The sequence below is a fragment of the Poeciliopsis prolifica genome, unplaced genomic scaffold (genome assembly GCF_027474105.1).
Source record: "Poeciliopsis prolifica strain line A6 unplaced genomic scaffold, Auburn_PproV2 SCAFFOLD001, whole genome shotgun sequence".
In the NCBI taxonomy this organism is placed as follows: Eukaryota; Metazoa; Chordata; class Actinopteri; order Cyprinodontiformes; family Poeciliidae; genus Poeciliopsis; species Poeciliopsis prolifica.
The window spans coordinates 11,610,304-11,627,885 of record NW_026562376.1 but is presented as its reverse complement, the minus strand read 5'-3'; the positions used below and the strand labels follow the sequence as shown (position 1 = coordinate 11,627,885).

The window sequence follows — 17,582 nt, the reverse complement described above, 5'->3', positions numbered from 1 at the left end:
GTGCGTTCTGTTGCAGTCCCCGCTCTTGTGTCAGGATCCACCGCTAACCCGAAGCTGGTAAGGATAAACTGCTCAGACCAATTAAAGGGGAAATGTTGCAAGAATCTAATCCGGTTTGGCTCTTAAATTTGCTCATAGGCTCATTCTGTACACTTGTATTATACAGTCTCATTACGGTGTTTGCATTAGCACCACCTTTAGCGATTTAGAGCTAATACTAACTCTGATGTTGCACACATCGCATGGCGAGGGAGAGGAAAGGGTTAATTTTTTCCGCCGCCGACATTTTTGTTAGGCGCCCTGCCGCAACTTTTTAACTTGCAAGTACAAGCAGCCGGGGCTATGGTTCTACACTGTAAATCAGGGTTAAGTAGAAATGTGCACGATGTTTGCGCTCAGAGGCAGCACGGCTAGCATATCGGGTCTCCAGAGGCTCTTTGTTGCAGGTTGCAGCCTCAGCTCATTGCCGCATGCATGGATCGGCTAGCCACAGCTAGCAGAAAATCTAAGCTGCGTTTTCAGCTAAAACAAACGTTGAGAGTGCAGTTGTCTCTGCAGATTGATTTGTCTCAAAGTCTGATTTTATAAATAGGCTGCCGTGTGTCTTACAGTACAGCGAACAGACGTTTTCAGGAGACATTACTGGTATTGTCAGCCTGATCCTCAGGGCTTGAATGAACATGGACTCATCTTATGCATTGTGGTCCCCTTCTGCAACCCCAGTTTGCACAATAAACTGCGAATATGCTGGATGGCACAGTTATAACCACGGCATATACACGTTCATTACTTTTAGTTCTTTTGATCGGATACGAACTAAATATTCAGTTCCCATAGATGTGATGATGTTTGGCTTTGATACTTGGTTAACAATTTTAAAATGAAAAAGCTTTTGTGGATTGACTCCATCTGAGTCAATCTATAAAATGCAGGTTAATGTATTGAAATAAAAACCTCCCAGCGTTAAATTAGAACAGGTGAATGGAGAGCAGGTAGTAGTAACCACATGAATCATGAGGTGAGGAGATAAGATTCCTTTGTTGTTTATGTAAATGGACACAAATGATAAAACATGAGTGCTGTTCTGAATTATTCACTTCATGGTTTGTTATTTTCAGTGTGTATTGGACAGTTTGGAAAATCTGTTAACTCGTACAAAAATATATAAATCATAGTGAAACATGCTCTCTCAATCTAGTCATACAGTATGAGACAACATAACTGTCTAATGGGCACATTGGAGACAGTAAGCTTATATTTTTTTAATCGTTTTATTTTAAAGGCAGTTGGAAAGGTCAAAACTGCACTCGCTGGCCACTTTATCAGGTACTTTACTAGTAAGTGGTTGGACTCATTTTGCATTCAGAACTGCCTCAACTTGTTACTGTATAGAGTCAAAAAGGTGTCAAATATTTGTCAGAGATTTTGGGTCAAAGTGACTTGGTAACATCAAGTCGTTGCTGTATATTTGTCTGCTGCATATCCATAATGTAAATCTGATTCCAACACTGCCAATAATAATCTATTGTACAAAATCTTCATCATCAGCTTTATTAAAGACACAAATGGCTCCATAGAAAGATACAAAGTACTGGAGTACAGTGAAGTTACTACCATGTTCAAGAAGCCAGTTTGAAATGATTAGAGTTTTTTTGACATTATGACAGATGGATGTAACTTTATTAGGTGAGTACACTGGGATCATAAATGGATAGACATGGTGAGCAATAATACTGAGGAAGGTTTCTATGGGGCCCCTTTATGCCTCAGTTTCCTGTTCTCAGCAGACATGGGTGACATCTGGCTTGGTCTTCTATTGTTTCCAGATTTGACACGTTATGCATTAGAAGATAATATTCTGTGTGCCTTGACTGTAGCGAGTTGTTCTATTATTTACTGTTGCCTTTCTATCATCTCAAACCAGTCTGATCCCTTTTCTCCTTTTTCTGATGCTCAGTTTGAACGTCAGCAGGTTCTCACCACCACAGTTGCTGGCATGTTGTTGACCTATTCTTGTATGTTAGCAAGTAATTCCACACGTGTACCTAATAAAGTGTCCGGTGAGTGTATGTAAAAGTCTAGTATCAGTTTGCTTTTTGATCAACCTGGTGTTATTTGCCATATGTGCAAAATAAGTTTCTTTTGTAATGCAACCTCTTTGATTCCCTCCTAGTTTTCTTGTGACATATAAGTGTTTTACATCATTCCCTCTTTTCGTTGGTCTGTTTTTTTTAGTGGTGAGGATCCGGAGCTCCATCAGAAATGTCTGTGAGGGAGTCTTTTAACCCCGAAAGCTATGAGCTGGACAAGAACTTCAGGCTCACGCGCTTCGCTGAGCTGAAGGGGACAGGGTGTAAGGTTGGTTGTCCGAATCAAAATCTGACGTTTTCTGATTAAAATATTTACTAATGGCATCTAAAAAAATGTTGCCGCTGTTTTTCCACTGGTTTTAGGTCCCTCAGGAGGTTTTACAGAAGTTGCTCGAGGCCTTACAGGAGAACCACTATCAAGAGGATGAACAGTTCTTGGGGGCAGTTATGCCTCGATTAGGTAATAATTACCTTATTTTAGTGCCGTGGCAGCAAACATGGTAAAGTAAAAGCTTGGACTTGCCAGCTGGAATGAATGAGTTTTCAAACTGAGGCCTCGTCATGTGTCTGACCTAAGTTATTAACTTACACTCATGTTCGACACTCCTGCAGTTGCACTGATAGCTTCAGCTTGTTCTTTGGGTAACTTTGATTACACAAAAAATACTCAATCAGCTGAGAGTGCTGACCCTTATTTAAAGCCAAACTGACTGCATTAACCCTAATTAAGGTTACAAATTCATTTCTACAAGTGAAATGAATTTGCTTGTACTGCTGCGAAAACTAGGTTTTATTTTGTAACTACATGCCATTGGTAAGGACTATTTGCGCTTTTACTCTTTGCTAAGATTTCTGTTTGTTTTAAAGGAATAGGCATGGACACATGTGTGATCCCTCTCAGACATGGTGGACTTTCTCTTGTTCAGACAACAGATTACATCTATCCAATTGTCGACGACCCCTACATGATGGTAACAGTTCTCCTTTTTACTTGAGTTTCTCTTTTGTCTGCAGTTGTTAATACTGGATTGCTATCTATGCTTAAAAATATTCCCATTTCCAGACTTTCTTCCCTATTTTATTGCCTTAAGGTTGTATTGGTTCACCCATACATAAATCTGTTTGCATTATTGATGAACTATCTGCCATAAATTAATTTGGAGCATTTGTATTTATGAATTGTGATATGAACAATCTGTGAATATGAAACATTACAAAATGTGAAACAAGGGGTCAAGAGGTGTGAATCCTTTTGGGCACTTCTGTCTCTTTGCCACACAGACTGTGATTAATTTGTTTCTGCTTTGTAGGGAAGAATTGCTTGTGCCAATGTTCTAAGTGACCTGTATGCCATGGGAGTGACAGAGTGTGACAACATGTTGATGCTTCTGGGAGTCAGCAATAAGATGTCAGAAAAAGTAAGATAAGTTTTTTATTTGGTGAGACAGTATAACTACTGTCTCACAAAAAATAAACAATTAGTCGTTTTTGTAAATCAGTTCAAACGCTTTGCTCTTCTGAGAAGTTCAGGTTATGTGATGGTGGCAACACCTGCTGAAGTCCAAGAGGTTACTTTTTCTTTTTTTACTTGAGACATAAAATATTTAATAATATCCTGACTCCATGAGTCAGGGAAGTTGCAAAAGATTGTACAGCATACAATTTCTGTGCTATTGCTCTGATTCTTTTAGGGAGATAATTTGATGGAACTGGGAGACTTAAAGCATCCATTCTTCATGTGTGTCTTTTACACTTGCTCAAATGTGTGTGTGTTTGCAGGAAAGAGACAAAGTCATGCCACTGATCATTCAGGGATTCAAGGATGCTTCAGAGGAGGCCGGCACGTCTGTCACAGGGGGACAAACGGTGGTTAACCCCTGGGTGGTAATGGGAGGAGTTGCTACAACAGTGTGTCAACCCAACGAATTCATCATGTAGGAATAACTTTCTGTTACATATTTATTCCCTTTGACTTTTCAATCTCTATTAGAAGAACAAACCCCATGACAATGTCATGTCTGATGTCTTTTAGGCCTGATAACGCAGTGCCTGGGGACGTGTTGGTGTTGACCAAACCGTTAGGGACCCAAGTGGCTGTCGCAGTGCACCAGTGGCTAGACATTGTAAGTCTTTCTAATTGTATTTTTTGCCTTTTTGTCTTGGGATGCCTTCTGCTATTTCATGACAGACTTTCCTATTTGCTTTCTTCAACATTTAGCCTGAGAAGTGGAACAAAATCAAGCTGGTAGTAACCCAGGAAGACGTAGAGTTGGCCTACCACGAAGCAATGTTGAACATGGCCCGGCTCAACCGTACAGGTAAACCCATCATTCATGCATGATACATTTGAAATCTTGTGTGATCAGATTGCTGCTCACTGATTTGCCAAGGGGAGAGGAAAATGTGAAGGTTTCACTGAGGTAGTGCAAGGAAAGGTTAATAAAACTCAAGAGCGACTACAATGATATTTAGAATCACAGTGAAAGTATAATTTTGCATTTTAAGTTTTTGAATTACACACCGGCGGCACACTGCAATTAATATCCACCTGTAGAGTGGTACACTGGAGATCTTCAGCTGTCAGCTTTTCAATGGACACACAACAGGGTCAATGTGGAGTAGAGTGAGGATGAGCCTCACTCAGATTCAGGGGAAAAGGGACAAATGATTATTCATCTGAACATCCTCTCTGTCGTCCTTCTTAGCTGCTGGCCTCATGCACACCTTTAACGCACACGCAGCCACCGACATCACAGGGTTCGGCATCCTCGGCCACGCTCAGACGCTGGCACGACAGCAGCGGAGCGAGGTTTCCTTCGTCATCCACAACCTCCCAGTGCTCGCCAAGATGGCCGCCGTGTCCAAAGCCTGCGGGAACATGTTTGGACTCATGCATGGCACCTGCCCTGAAACATCAGGTCTGTGTTGATGTGGTTCTTACATTAACAACCTTAACTTTATAAAATCCTGCTAATAATGTTTGTTTATATGGAGTTGGAGGAGTAAGCAAAGTCAGAAAGTTCTGAGCTTTGATCAAACAGGATGGAGTCTATAGTAAACAAACATAAAATAATCTCTCTGCACTCTAGGAAAGTAGGATAATAAAAACTTTTATTTGTATATCTATAAGCAAATGAGACAGACCTTCAGCAACACATAATATTTTCAGCAAATCACTTTTAACTTTATCATCATCAGGTTTCATTTGATGTCTTATTTAAAAGACATCAAACGATTGGAAATGGGCAAAAGCGTCATGTATTCCGTTTTCCAAAATGTTAAAACTTAAAATTTCTGAAATTTAAACAGCCATATTTGTCTCTTGTAAGAAAGTTAAATTGTAGCCGTTCATCTGGCCACCTATGGATAGCAACAGGTGTGGGAGGGACAGCTCTGTTTTACCTTATACTCCACAGAACATAAAAACAATTTGGCATCATTAAACTTCATATTGCAGTTTTTTTAAGTTTATATTGGTCCTTTTTAGAAATTTTAAAAATCTTAACAAACATGACAGAAAATGAACCATGTCTGGTGGAGTTGTTTAAGGCTGATTTTGCATTTACTGTATTTGCAATAGTTTTAAAAACTTTAGTAGACATTGATGTGCCATTTTCTGCTGCCTTCTTTTTGCTCTCATTATAACCTAACATTATTGCAGTTCTTTGGTGTTGGAATACACCTCACCAGACTTTCTTTGCCGTTTTTTAACATTTTTCCTATGATAAGTGTTTTCCAGAATATGTTACAAACAAACAACAGAGTGCATTTCTCAGATTTGTACTGAGAGATGCGGACCAGTTCCATCACGCGCACAAAAAGAAACTGACCGATTCCTTGTTCTTTCCATTCAAAGGAGGCCTGCTCATCTGTTTGCCCCGGGAGCAGGCTGCCCGCTTCTGCGCCGAGATCAAATCTCCAAAGTATGGAGAGGGCCACCAAGCTTGGATCATCGGGATTGTAGAGAAAGGAAACCGCACCGCTCGCATTATCGACAAGCCACGAATCATTGAGGTGGCACCGCAAGCAGCCACGCAGAATGTCAACCCAACACCCGGCGCAACCTCTTAATCCTCGACTTGCTGCCTCACAGACCTGAAACCCCAAAACCTCTGTCGAGAGTTTTTTTAGACCTATAAACTACAAAACCATCGTAGGGTGTTGACAAATTTACACAAGATAGTAAAATAAAAACACAACAAAGACTGGGTTGGCGTGCATCAACGTGGAAACAGCCCCACACAGTGGCCTCTCAAGGGTATGGCACCACCCAGTGGACTCAAGCTGCAGCTGCCCCTTGAAAAGAAATTGGCAAGAACTAGGACATACTCATAATCCATTTGCTCTGTTTGGCTGTATTGTTTAATGTGCTTGATTGGCTGGCAGCTTCTGAGAGTGGTAATGAAGACAATAATCTGTTGATTCATTTTGAATCTTTGAAAGTCTGGAGTCCGTTGCCTCTTTTGTCTCTTAAAACTGCTCTCTTCAAACAGGCACACTGTGTTTTGGTGTTTTTGTTTGTCTTTTGCTTTGTACAGTTTAAAGGCCTAGTTTTAGTTCATTGCTGTTCCTGATGCCTCAAAACACACAACCTGAATTTCCTTTTTTTATCATTATTACTTTTGTATCGTCCCCACATATGCTAATAAATACTCATATAGAAGATAGTTGATTTCTGCTACTTGGGAGCTGCTCTCATGCGATTGAAACAAATCAAGCTGATTTAGTTCTAGCTGCACCATTGTGCTTTCTCATATGTTTAAAGATTATTTTTTTAAGACATTAAGAAGAGATTCTTCATTCCAAATGTAGCATCATAATTACATAAATATGATGTAGTTTTCCATTGTAAATGTCAAAAATATCTTTTGAAAACGGAGTGTCTCGGGTCATCCACCTAGTGAACTCGATCGGTTTATTTTTGGCGTCTGCATGGTACGTTGATGATGCCAGGTGATGTGATAAAAGCAAACTGACAATGAAGCCTCCCGCCGGTTGAAGTTTTTCTTTCTTCTATAGATGAAAATAATCTGGATGGCGTCGAAAAATGTTAGAAACAAGTTGTAATCTCTACACCACCCCTTACAATAAATGTTTTATAAAACTTTGCTCTTCCGTGTTTTTTAAATTTCAGGTAAAAAAAAAAAATAAAATGTAGGATTTGCTTTTTTTTTTTTTTAAAGGGGTGTATTATGGCTGTCAGCTGGGAAGAGACAAACTGATAATTTGTCACTTCTAATTTAATTAGTTTAGATCAACTTTGTTGTCCCTACAGGGCAAATTGCTTTGCAGACAGTAAAAACAAATACAGATAAATGCGTGAAAACATGTCAATAGGACGCCACAACATCCACATAGCACACAGTATAATTACATACCACCACAGTTTGTTTGGTCTTACCCCAAATTATTAATGAGGCTGACACTAACTGGGATAACTGAATATTTTATTTTATTTTTTTGCAATAACTTAGTACCTTAACATGCAGGAAAAGGGGCACCTCAATAATTTAGAATATAACTAAAATACTGATGTATTTCAAAATCGTAAATGCCTGTCGATCCATTAGACAGGCTGGTGTAATGCAAGCATTTATTCCTGTTAATTTTGACGATTCTGACTTGTAGCCAATGAAAACCAAAATTCTGTAACGTAAAAATGTGATTAAATATGACCAATAAATGTCCTTTTGATGGAGAAATGTTGGCAATCTGAAAAGTAATGAGGCTGAAGCCTTTACACTCAACACAAGGTTGACGCTCTTTTTGCAAACCTGATTGATAATGGATATTGTTTTTTTATAGGTTAGTTCAGTGTTTTGTATGTCAGTGGATATAGAAAACCAAAGATATCCTATGATTCCTTTATATTTTTTTGCCTATAGATCTTCTTCAGTCAAATCAAGTTAGATTTTTCTCAAACTTGAGTGTTCACAAATTGTTCTTACTTACTGATGTGAAAATGGGATGTAAATTTTTTTAAAGCAAGTTATTCAAACCCAGAAAACAGCAGGCAAAAATAAAATAACTTTTGTCTTATCCCTTATTTATTTTTATGTTTAAATCTAAATAAATGTTCCATGGTTCCTAAAATTGAGCTACAAAGACAGATACATACCGAACACGTTCTTTATTGAATAAGCCTCACTTATTTTCACAGAAAATTCTCAAAAAAGTGTAATTTCTCAGTATTTTACCCAGAAAAAACAAACCTATTTAGTATTATAAGAACCGATAACATCCAACAAACACTCTTGTGTCTTTGTTTTTACTCATTTATTTATTTTTTTTTACATCAGATTGGACTAGATTTATGGTCAGCATCCACTGACAAGGAAAAAAGGAGGTGTAATAAAAATCCCATCATTAAATTAGAATGTACAGCAACTCAAGCATGTAAAACAGAAATAAATTAGAGGAGTGATAACCGTTCTCTTTGAGAGTGGAATGCCCATCTCCTGTGATGTGGCTCTCCAGAAAAGCGCAAATAAAAGTGCAATTCTTTTAGCTGATGGAAGGACACCAACAAAACATCTCCCCACAGAGTCCTACATGTTCTTTTTATTATTTTCCAAATGCACATCCTTTCCATTCTCCACCAGGAGCTTATCATTTTCTTGTTTGAAAAGAGTGTGGATATCAATCATGGCTTTCCGAATGTGCTGACCAAACCGAGCGGAGTCCTGCAGTTTCAAACAGAGTGAAAGAAAAGAGAGAGAAAAGACTATTAGAGTCGGAGAAACATGATGAGGACTCTACAGGTGGGTGGAAAACATCAAGTACTTACTGTGTTATGCCTGGAGAATTTGCTGGAGATGTGGAATGTAATGAGATTTTCCCCAACAATGATATAAGAAACACCATACCCATCATCCGCCACCTGAGAGTGTATAAGAGACACAATTATATAAGATACTAAACTGTTTTAATTATAAGATTTTGACCGAGAACACTCACAGGTCCAAATCCACCTCCTGCACCCACAAAATTTGGAAACTTTTTGATATCAACTAAATTAATCTGCTGCTGAGGAGTCTGGCTGGTGGACAGCTTCCACGGCTCGGAAAGCGCCTGAAGGTTTTGGGATGGAAAGGAGACCTGATAAGTCATATGGAAGTATCCAACAAAGTGAAAATGATTTGACTGTATCTCTAACCTTCTCAAGAAATGGTGATTTAACATCGAGATATTTAGATACTATGTAAAGGCAGAAGAGATGCCGATCGATACCGGAACCAGTCATGGCCAGACGATACATGTTCTGGTGCTTGTCTGCTGCTGTCCGGAACAGTGCAAGTCTCTGGGCGTTCTGCTCACAGACATTAGCAGGTACTCAGGAAATTACGTCATCATTTTTGCTTATTCTGACATGTACACAAAAACATGTACACAAAAACAAAAACAGTGCATATCAAGAACTGGATGTTCTTATGACTTTATAATATAATAAAGTCATAAAGTCACAAGACGTGCCATGTCAGTTTAACCCACTGACATGGCATTTAAGTTTATTCACATTGTCTTAGTGACTTTGACCCTACTGTTGCATCTGGATCCTCCAGAACCCCTCACAGAGTAACATTTTACATAAAAACAAACATGTACACAGGATGATAATAATAATTTACATTTGTTAAATTAAACTATTCTGGAAAAAATTTAAAAATAAAGACACGTGCATCTCTGTATTTAGAAAATCATAAATGCAACTAAAAAGGCAAAAAGAAACACAATTCATATTCATAAAATTAACATATATAATAAAGTCATTAAAGGTAGTTATAAATGTATTTAGAAATTCATCTCTGTTCATTTACCTCTACATTTTACAAATGTTTTAGCATGTTAGAATTTATTAATGTGGATTTCAATGGGTGACCTGGTTGATCTGGTGAGTTTTCATTGAGTGTGTGTTTGTTTTCCTTACTGTTGCATCTGCATCCTCCATGGCCCGGACAAAAGCAACAGCCTCAGAGGTGCAGGAGCGCACCGTCTCAGTCCGCCCGTCTCTGAACATACGGGTCATTGATGACTCGTATGTCAGACAGAACACACCTTGATCCTACGGGGAAAAAAAATTGGATTGATGAAGCCAATATTCAAGAAAAAAAAGATGCGAGTGATTGATGCCTGACCGACCCTGAACTGTGCGAGCTGCAGAGCCAGCTGAATGAAGGCATCAGGGCTCGTCCTGCACTTCTTGATCAGGCCTTTGCCAAACTTAGTGAACAGATGGCCATGGAAGTCCACATCATTAGCTAGGTGTCTGGCTAACAAGTATGAAGCATGAATGACATCTTGGCACTGAAATAGGAGAAAACACAGCAAATAAATAGCAATTAGTAATCGGTTACATTTAATTAGTGAAGTTTACTGTACCTGTGCTGGAATCTCCCACTTTAATCGAGTGGGAGAGGGAAGGCCCCTGTTCATTTCCCCTTTACAATGTCCCTCTTCTGTGTAGCCAAGATGAAAGAAGTCTTTTGCAAGAACGTACTACAAACACACAAATAACATCTTAGGAATTGCTAAGAAATTTTAATTATCTTTGTTTTTAAGACTAAAATACTGTTTATACCTCCCACATGTGTCCAACAATGGGTGCATCAGCCCAAGAGTGCTCAACATTGACTCCCATCTTTCCATTTGGATATGAAATTAAGTTGAAAGACTTGTCGAACCACCTGTAAGACATGACAAGAATGTTCTTTTTTTTTTTCAGAAAACATTATGAAAGTGACCATTTTAATTGAAGTTGAGAGCGGATGTCTTCCCCTGTCGTCTCTGCCTACCTGTCGTAACATTTGCCATGCATTAGGGATTTGGCATAATTATCAAATGAGGAAACCTTTCCTGGATCATAACCCTGTGGCTCCTCATCGAATGTCAGGAAGAATGAGGCAGACTCAATGGTATCCAGGGATTCCTTGTTCTGTCCCTGGCTAAAGTATTTAAGCCGAGTCCGTGCCCAAGGTACTCTGGAAAACAAAGTAAGAAAGAGTAGGAATCATGTCTTTAGCAGGTCAGAGGGTTTTAGTATGCTGTGAAAATGTGTGTTTGCGCATGCCTGTCTCCTGCAGTGAGGGCAGCTAGTTTCAGTTCTCCTGGCAGGGGTTCTGACGTATCATTGAGAATCTGTTGAAACTGGTTCTCCAGTTCGCTGGGTAAGAGGTGACGCCCCCCGGTATACAAATACACTTGGAAGTAGCGACCTCTGTGGAAGACAACGAGGTGCTTTCGGTCTGTCAGGTGCAGTACAACATCTGCAGAGAGAGTAAGAAGGATATAAGCTTGAATTAAACTCTACTGGGAACTGAAAAGGATGTGGTATTAATGAGGAAATTTGTGGCTAAGTGCCAGTGTGAAAGTTTTGCACATTTTATAGAACATAGCTGCAGTTTCTAATGTTCCAATAAATAAACAGAACTGCATTTTTGGAAATAAAATAACTTTTGCTGTTTGTAAACATTTTTGACAATTGGACAGCATTGTCAAAAATGGGGTTATGATTACATTCATTCTTAAATCGTTTATACTATGCAGCACGTTTTATCTTCTTAATTGTGGTTGTAATGGATAATTTAGAATGACCTGTTGTGCAAAATAATATACATATAAATTCATAATTTTGTGCATTGGTCAATATTTCCATCATTTCTGTTTGGTTGTTAGAACACAAAGTGGGTTTCTTTCCGATTAAAGTTCAGTCAGGTGACCTATATGTGTTACACTTTTGTTACATTTATGAAGAATTTATCACTCAGAAATACATAGTATTGTAAAAAAAAAAAAACAACAAAAAAAAAAAAACATTACACTATGCTAATAGTGCAAGTGCTATGATGTTACTGACTCAAAAACTTTAGAGCATTATTAGCAAGTTAACTTACTAAAACTATCACACTGTGGGTCGTCTTTAATTTAACTTTTTATGTACCTTTGATTGCTTTAAATATATCATATGATTTATGCCATTTTCTTCAGACCAAATGTTGTCTTCATCTTACTGCATAGAACATTTGGAGAACTAAAAATACGACAACAGGAGAACAACAGGAGGACAACAACAGGAGATAACTTGTTGGAGCTGAGTCTGTTGACAACATTGATAGAAATTAACCCAAAAGTGCAACAAGTGCAGCATCCTAGAAATATTTACTTAAACCAGTGCATGAGTTATTAAACCATACATATTATTTTTACCTGTTTCCGTACCAGGGATACGAGTGGTGTTAAACATTCTCTCCATCTGAGTGGAACACATCGGAACGATCCCTAAAGCCCTCATCTGAGAAGAGAAGGGACCAGGAATTCATCAACCTCCATTAATTCACAGGGTTCAAAATAGAGAAACCATACGCTTGGTCTGTTGTGTAATTAAAACATTTAAAGCAAGATTTTTATTAATGCCACTTACTTTTTCTTTTGTGTAATTAATTGTATAAATTAAATTATATTTCTATTTTCCTAAAATAAAAACATGGGACAAGAATACGCATGTAGACCTCAAGCTGAATCAACGTGGAGTATAAAAATTGCGCAAAAGATGATTACTGTTCTCAGTCAGTTTCGTGATTTAAAACCTTACATCAGGAAAAAAGTGAAAGTTGTGACTGAGAAAATCCAGGTAGATAATGAAGAACATCCCTGTTACGACAGAAAACTCAAAAGATAAATGCAAAAAATTTAAAGTTTAATTAACTTAAACTGAATTTTATATTTATGGCCAAAATGGGCTAAAAAAATGGAATTTAAGTGCCAAACACCTGAGCAAAGCTAAACAAAAGAAAGCAAGATTTTTCAGTCTTGATGTTTTTTAAAAAACAGGCATGGTCTGTAAAACGGGCAGATTACTGGTTCAAGTTCACCACGCTCCAGCTTGCGCCTGTACTTCAGCATGGCATGAACGATGTTTCCTGCCCGGGCAGCCTGGCGGTGTGTTGGGGTCATGTACAAAAGGTCCTTCAAACAAAAACATGAAACCATCAGTTGGAGACGTCAGAGGTCAGATCACAAAACAGATACTTTGTTACTTCAAACTTCACTAATGTCCAAAATCTTTAATTGTGTTTGTGTAAAAGCCACAATTTGTTGAAGACATTCATTGCTATTAGGCCCTTCTAAGCAAGTAAACATAACAATATTTTATCTTACCATGATGTAAAAGTTGCTGTTGACCATTATTGGACCTCTGCTCCTTAAGTAGATGTATTCCTCCCACCAGTCGCTTACCTTTAGATGTTTGGACATTATCAATACAAAATATTCAAAAACAAATTGAGTGAACTTGTGATTTAGTTTCAAATATGTGAAAACCACTCACATAATTTGTTGCCCACCAGGACTTTAGCACCAGATACCTTTGGAGCAGAGACGCCTCATTTTCTTTAAAGTTATGTGCCAAAATTTCCATTTGTTTGTATTGTTCGTTGTCCAGCAGAGGGCGCACTGACTCCAGATACTGTGGGTAAGATGCATAGAAGGAAGTAGAGAATGAAGCATTATGTAACGACACAAAAATCCTGGAGGGGCTTTCAGGCTGCGTCTCCTGCCAGACTGGCAAGGCAGATTTCCACCTCTCACTACTTAAACTAATGCAACACAAACAGGGCATGGGGATATTTTGTCTAAAATTTGCATTTGTGGTTTGAAGGGGATAAACAACAAATGTTTCAAAATCAGGATTATTTATTTTCTTAAGCATACAGTGAGAAATGACAGGGTTAGAGTCCTGTGGAAATTCCAGATCCAGAGTGGTAAACAGGTGATTGTTAAACAAAAGGACGTTGTAGTGGTGGAAAAAAAACATTTTTAATCTTAATCCACTTGTGTTATGCAAAAAGAATAGCAGTCATTCTGACCAGCTAAAATATGTGCCATGGTTTTTGTCTTCCTGAAAATGATTTTAAGTTTTTCTTTTCCTTCACTTGATGGCCCTTTACTCTGCTGTACGAGCAGATCTTGTCTTCTAATTTAGATTTTATTGATGATAAAATCTAAATTTTACTTCTACAAACCTTCTTGATGGTGTCTTTCACTCCAGGGACGGGGAGTCGGGGTAAGGCACCCTGAAAGCTGTAGAGCAGGGGCTTTCGTCCAGAGAATATCTTTACCAGGATCTGGGTGGTAAATGATAAAACTAATTAATCCGATGCATATACTTTATTCCTATACTCCTCTGACAGGTTTCTTAGATATAATTTTACCCTGAATGGACCGAGGTGACACAGATAGTGAAAGAAAGACTCAGATTGTGTAAGTGAAATTTACTGACGAAAATTCTGAACGCCTAAGGTTTATAGGGGAGGTATGCCCAAAAAGCAACAGAGTGACTTTTATTGATGCAATGCTTCAATTGTGTCCTATGACTTTGTATTTTTTGTGTTTTTATGATGTGAAGCAACTTTCTTGTTGCTGATGTGCCATACAAATAATCTTGACTTGACTTGAAGCAAACCCACCAGCCACACTTTTGTAGATGTCCTCATCTTTCCATGGGATTCAAACATCCATCCGTGGTAGGAAAGAAGAATCTTTAGAGTGAATCGCATGAAGTGGACAAAGAACAGCCAAACTGCTGTGCCAAACAGGTTGGCGCTCAGAACTGCTCTGGCCTGCACTGACAAACAGTTTCTGATCGGAAAAAACAAACACTTGTCAGTATGAACTTGTGGCAGTAGCTACATGGGAAATGCAAAGATTGACAAGTTTGGAGCAAGTGACACAATGATCTGCTACACACAAAATGAATATTTTCACAACAGCAATGAATGAGTTAAATATTTTATATGTGTACATTACTGACTTGTAAGGCAGGCTTTCCTTGATGTTATTTATGATTCCTAGAGGGGGATTTGTGCCAGTGTACAAGGACATCATCATGGCAATCACAATGATCAACCAACTGGACAGACCGGCAGGGTAAACTTCAGTCAGTATTCCATTCTGTATAAAATGCAAATAATTTAATATATTTTCTATTTTTACTTGTATTCAATAATAAAAATAGATGTCAATTAGTGATTTTAAACACTAAACTTTATCAGTTATTACAATCTTTTTGACTGACTGCCAATGTTTTAAACATAGACACATTATGCTGAAATTGTGTTTCTACCTTCAACTGAATGGCTTTCTTCTTCCAGGCAGTGAGTGAAGACAGGTAGATGTTTTTGATGATCTCCTTACTCAGCTTCACGTCCACACCGTCCGGGCGCACAGTGAACTCGAAGCCCACTGCCTGATGGGCCTCCGCCATTTTCCTAAATCACTAACACGGGTAGTTTAAGCATGGCGTTATCGTTGTAATTCAACCAAATGTTTTACAGTTAGTTATACAGGCACCACATTAGAAATAATGAAGAGCCTTATCTCATTTGATTGAAATGTCATATTATCTTTCTATGGTTAAATGTCAATGTTTTCATTTGCCTTTGCAACTGTCTCCACTCATTTGAAAAGAAATAGCTGTCATGGAGACCAAGCTAAAGACGACATTCTGCGCTGCAGTTCTTCAACAGTGAGCATTGGGAATGTAAACAATTTTATATTTTTTTCTTTTTACCTCTCTGACACAGCTCCAGTTGTTTTAAACTTTAAAATTGTTGCTTTAGCTTTAAATGAACATATTTTTCCCTTAAATGACAAGTTCTCATGTCTTATATTCTATTTGTCTTATATCTGTCATGTTATGAAAAAATCAAGGGGAAACAAGAATTCATGATTTTTTTAAAAATTAAAACAATTTAAAGAAACTTTTAAAAAGGCTTAACTTTAAAAAGTTAAGCCTTAATTAACTAATTAATAGTAATTGATATTGACATTACTAAGTGTGATTAATCTGTCTGATTTTGTAATACAAATTTTTAAGGTGGGATATTTTTTTCCATAATCTCAACATAAAGGATATCTTTACCTTTTACTTTTTAGGTAAAAGGTTAAACATATCTGAACTGCACCACCTTTTACTTGTGGTGCTAGTAATTGTTGCGGGGGTGAAATATAAAGGGCCACCTTTCTGAGCTTCTTCAAATTCACATTTTCCACTTACGCAACAAGTTATGGTTCTTTTACTGTTCTGTTTTGTGCAAACAAAAACTAGAAAAAAACTGGCTTGGCACTCGTGCCTCAAGTTTGAAAAGTTGGAGGAGGTGCAATGCAGATAAATAAATACATAGTAAAGTTAAAACAACTGATTTCTAAATGTCAGGTGCTTCAGAAGTCTTAACAGAAATATTTGGACTTCCAACATCCCTGCATATTGTGTTTTAGTGGCAGGTCTGGTATGGCTTTTTCCATGTCACATGACCAAACTATCCCCAACTGGGACAAAGTTCAATGGCCAGATATAGTGGTACATCAGGCATGTGCAGAACGACTCAGATAGGAATGGAAATACAAACAGAGCAGAACCAACAAGGGATCACAAAATGTCCAGATTCCCTGCTGATTTCAAGACCATCTCATTGAAGCAAGTTGCACAAGTCATAAGTTTAATATAAACTGTAAAAGTATTTGGATTATACTTTGTCATTTCAATTTTCCACCAGTTTGTGATATATTTTTTCATTTAGAAAACAAGCAATGAACCCAAATATGTCAGCACTTTGTCATTTTCATAAAATGTGAAATTTGTGTCCCAGTTGTCAGAGTAAAAGAATCATAAAGATCAGGAGCATACTTTACCTTTCTGACACCAGGCAGATGGTTGCACACACAGGTGAAAGGAAAGCTGGTAATCAGTGACTTTGGTCTGCAGCATAGAGCCAGTGGGTTTCGTCTGTACTGAAGCTTGTGCGCTCTGTGTCCTTGAGGAGGCTTTCCTCAGGTAGTGAACATAGTCACTGCTTCCTGTGCTTCTCCCTGTCCTCTCTCACCCACAACATGCCTCTATTTGTAACCAGACACCAAGCAGAGACAGCTTGGACCTGGTGTTCTCTGAGCTCCCAGCTATGTAACTGAATGTGATCCTTGTGACATTTCACCTAATTTACCAATCAAAGATTATTTCACTCAGCAAAGTTATTAATTTGTATACTACAAACATTGTCGTTGGCATGTGGTCTGGTTGACATTAAATTTACAATGATTTTAATACCAACCCATTTAAGGAAATCAAAACAAAGTGTCTATAAATAAGGTAATGCGTAATGAAGTGGCATGAACATGCTTTGTGAAATGTTTTACTGAGCTGAGGAACCTTTTTGGTAATGACATATTTGAAATCTCTAATGGAGTGTGATTTTTTTTTACCCATTTTTCAGGACAAACTGTCTTCAAATCTTGAAGATTCTGGGGATCATTTATATTTTCTACACTTTTTGCTTATTTCTGTATGTTTTCCTTTGAATTCTAGTCAGATGATTGATTGGATAACTCCACTTTTTAATTTTTTGTATCCCATGACGGAGGTACTTCATAAAATCTTGGCCAATGTGGTTAGAGATCACATTGGCCGTGAACCACATTATGCTGATTTCAGAGGCTACAAAA

At 38.0% G+C, this 17,582-nt stretch overlaps 2 protein-coding genes across 9 annotated transcripts; one reads left to right on the top strand and one right to left on the bottom strand.

The window, feature by feature from the left end:
• sephs1 (selenophosphate synthetase 1) lies at positions 1 to 6,757 on the top strand. 7 transcript variants are annotated; one of them, XM_055036908.1, is made up of 10 exons: positions 1 to 57; positions 2,236 to 2,358; positions 2,454 to 2,550; positions 2,958 to 3,061; positions 3,401 to 3,508; positions 3,870 to 4,024; positions 4,123 to 4,213; positions 4,309 to 4,408; positions 4,796 to 5,008; positions 5,947 to 6,757. In XM_055036908.1, the coding sequence occupies exons 2-10, from the start codon at positions 2,263 to 2,265 to the stop codon at positions 6,159 to 6,161; spliced, it is 1,179 nt and encodes a 392-aa protein (XP_054892883.1). In that variant the 5' UTR covers positions 1 to 57; positions 2,236 to 2,262; the 3' UTR covers positions 6,162 to 6,757. The 7 variants fall into 7 exon arrangements, with proteins under 7 accessions (XP_054892883.1, XP_054892905.1, XP_054892892.1 ...); XM_055036930.1 differs by lacking the exon at positions 1 to 57 and adding an exon at positions 98 to 113; XM_055036917.1 differs by lacking the exon at positions 1 to 57 and adding an exon at positions 127 to 365.
• Positions 6,758 to 8,631: 1,874 nt separating this feature from the next.
• Positions 8,632 to 17,425, bottom strand: cpt1b (carnitine palmitoyltransferase 1B (muscle)). 2 transcript variants are annotated; one of them, XM_055032001.1, is made up of 19 exons: positions 16,776 to 17,425; positions 15,208 to 15,360; positions 14,896 to 15,035; positions 14,552 to 14,723; positions 14,108 to 14,209; positions 13,414 to 13,551; positions 13,245 to 13,322; positions 12,945 to 13,052; positions 12,294 to 12,378; positions 11,158 to 11,353; positions 10,883 to 11,068; positions 10,669 to 10,774; positions 10,470 to 10,586; positions 10,230 to 10,394; positions 10,018 to 10,152; positions 9,247 to 9,399; positions 9,048 to 9,161; positions 8,878 to 8,970; positions 8,632 to 8,773 (listed from the first exon to the last, which is right to left on the bottom strand). In XM_055032001.1, the coding sequence occupies exons 2-19, from the start codon at positions 15,346 to 15,348 to the stop codon at positions 8,639 to 8,641; spliced, it is 2,364 nt and encodes a 787-aa protein (XP_054887976.1). In that variant the 5' UTR covers positions 15,349 to 15,360; positions 16,776 to 17,425; the 3' UTR covers positions 8,632 to 8,638. The 2 variants fall into 2 exon arrangements, with proteins under 2 accessions (XP_054887976.1, XP_054887985.1); XM_055032010.1 differs by lacking the exon at positions 16,776 to 17,425 and having other exon boundaries at positions 15,208 to 15,708.
• Between the last annotated feature and the right edge of the window lie 157 nt (positions 17,426 to 17,582).

What these genes read in the sequence shown, in the direction of transcription:
- sephs1 (XM_055036908.1), top strand. Translation starts at nt 2,263, where the DNA reads ATGTCTGTGAGGGAGTCTTTTAACCCCGAAAGCTATGAGCTGGACAAG. An exon ending in CAACCCAACGAATTCATCAT is followed by an intron (nt 4,025 to 4,122) that starts GTAGGAATAACT and finishes GATGTCTTTTAG; the next exon opens with GCCTGATAACGCAGTGCCTG. An exon ending in CACCTGCCCTGAAACATCAG is followed by an intron (nt 5,009 to 5,946) that starts GTCTGTGTTGAT and finishes TTCCATTCAAAG; the next exon opens with GAGGCCTGCTCATCTGTTTG.
- cpt1b (XM_055032001.1), bottom strand. Translation starts at nt 15,348, where the DNA reads ATGGCGGAGGCCCATCAGGCAGTGGGCTTCGAGTTCACTGTGCGCCCG. An exon ending in CCTGGTGGGCAACAAATTAT is followed by an intron (nt 13,323 to 13,413) that starts GTGAGTGGTTTT and finishes AAACATCTAAAG; the next exon opens with GTAAGCGACTGGTGGGAGGA. An exon ending in TGGAGGATGCAGATGCAACA is followed by an intron (nt 9,400 to 10,017) that starts GTAAGGAAAACA and finishes GTCTGTGAGCAG; the next exon opens with AACGCCCAGAGACTTGCACT.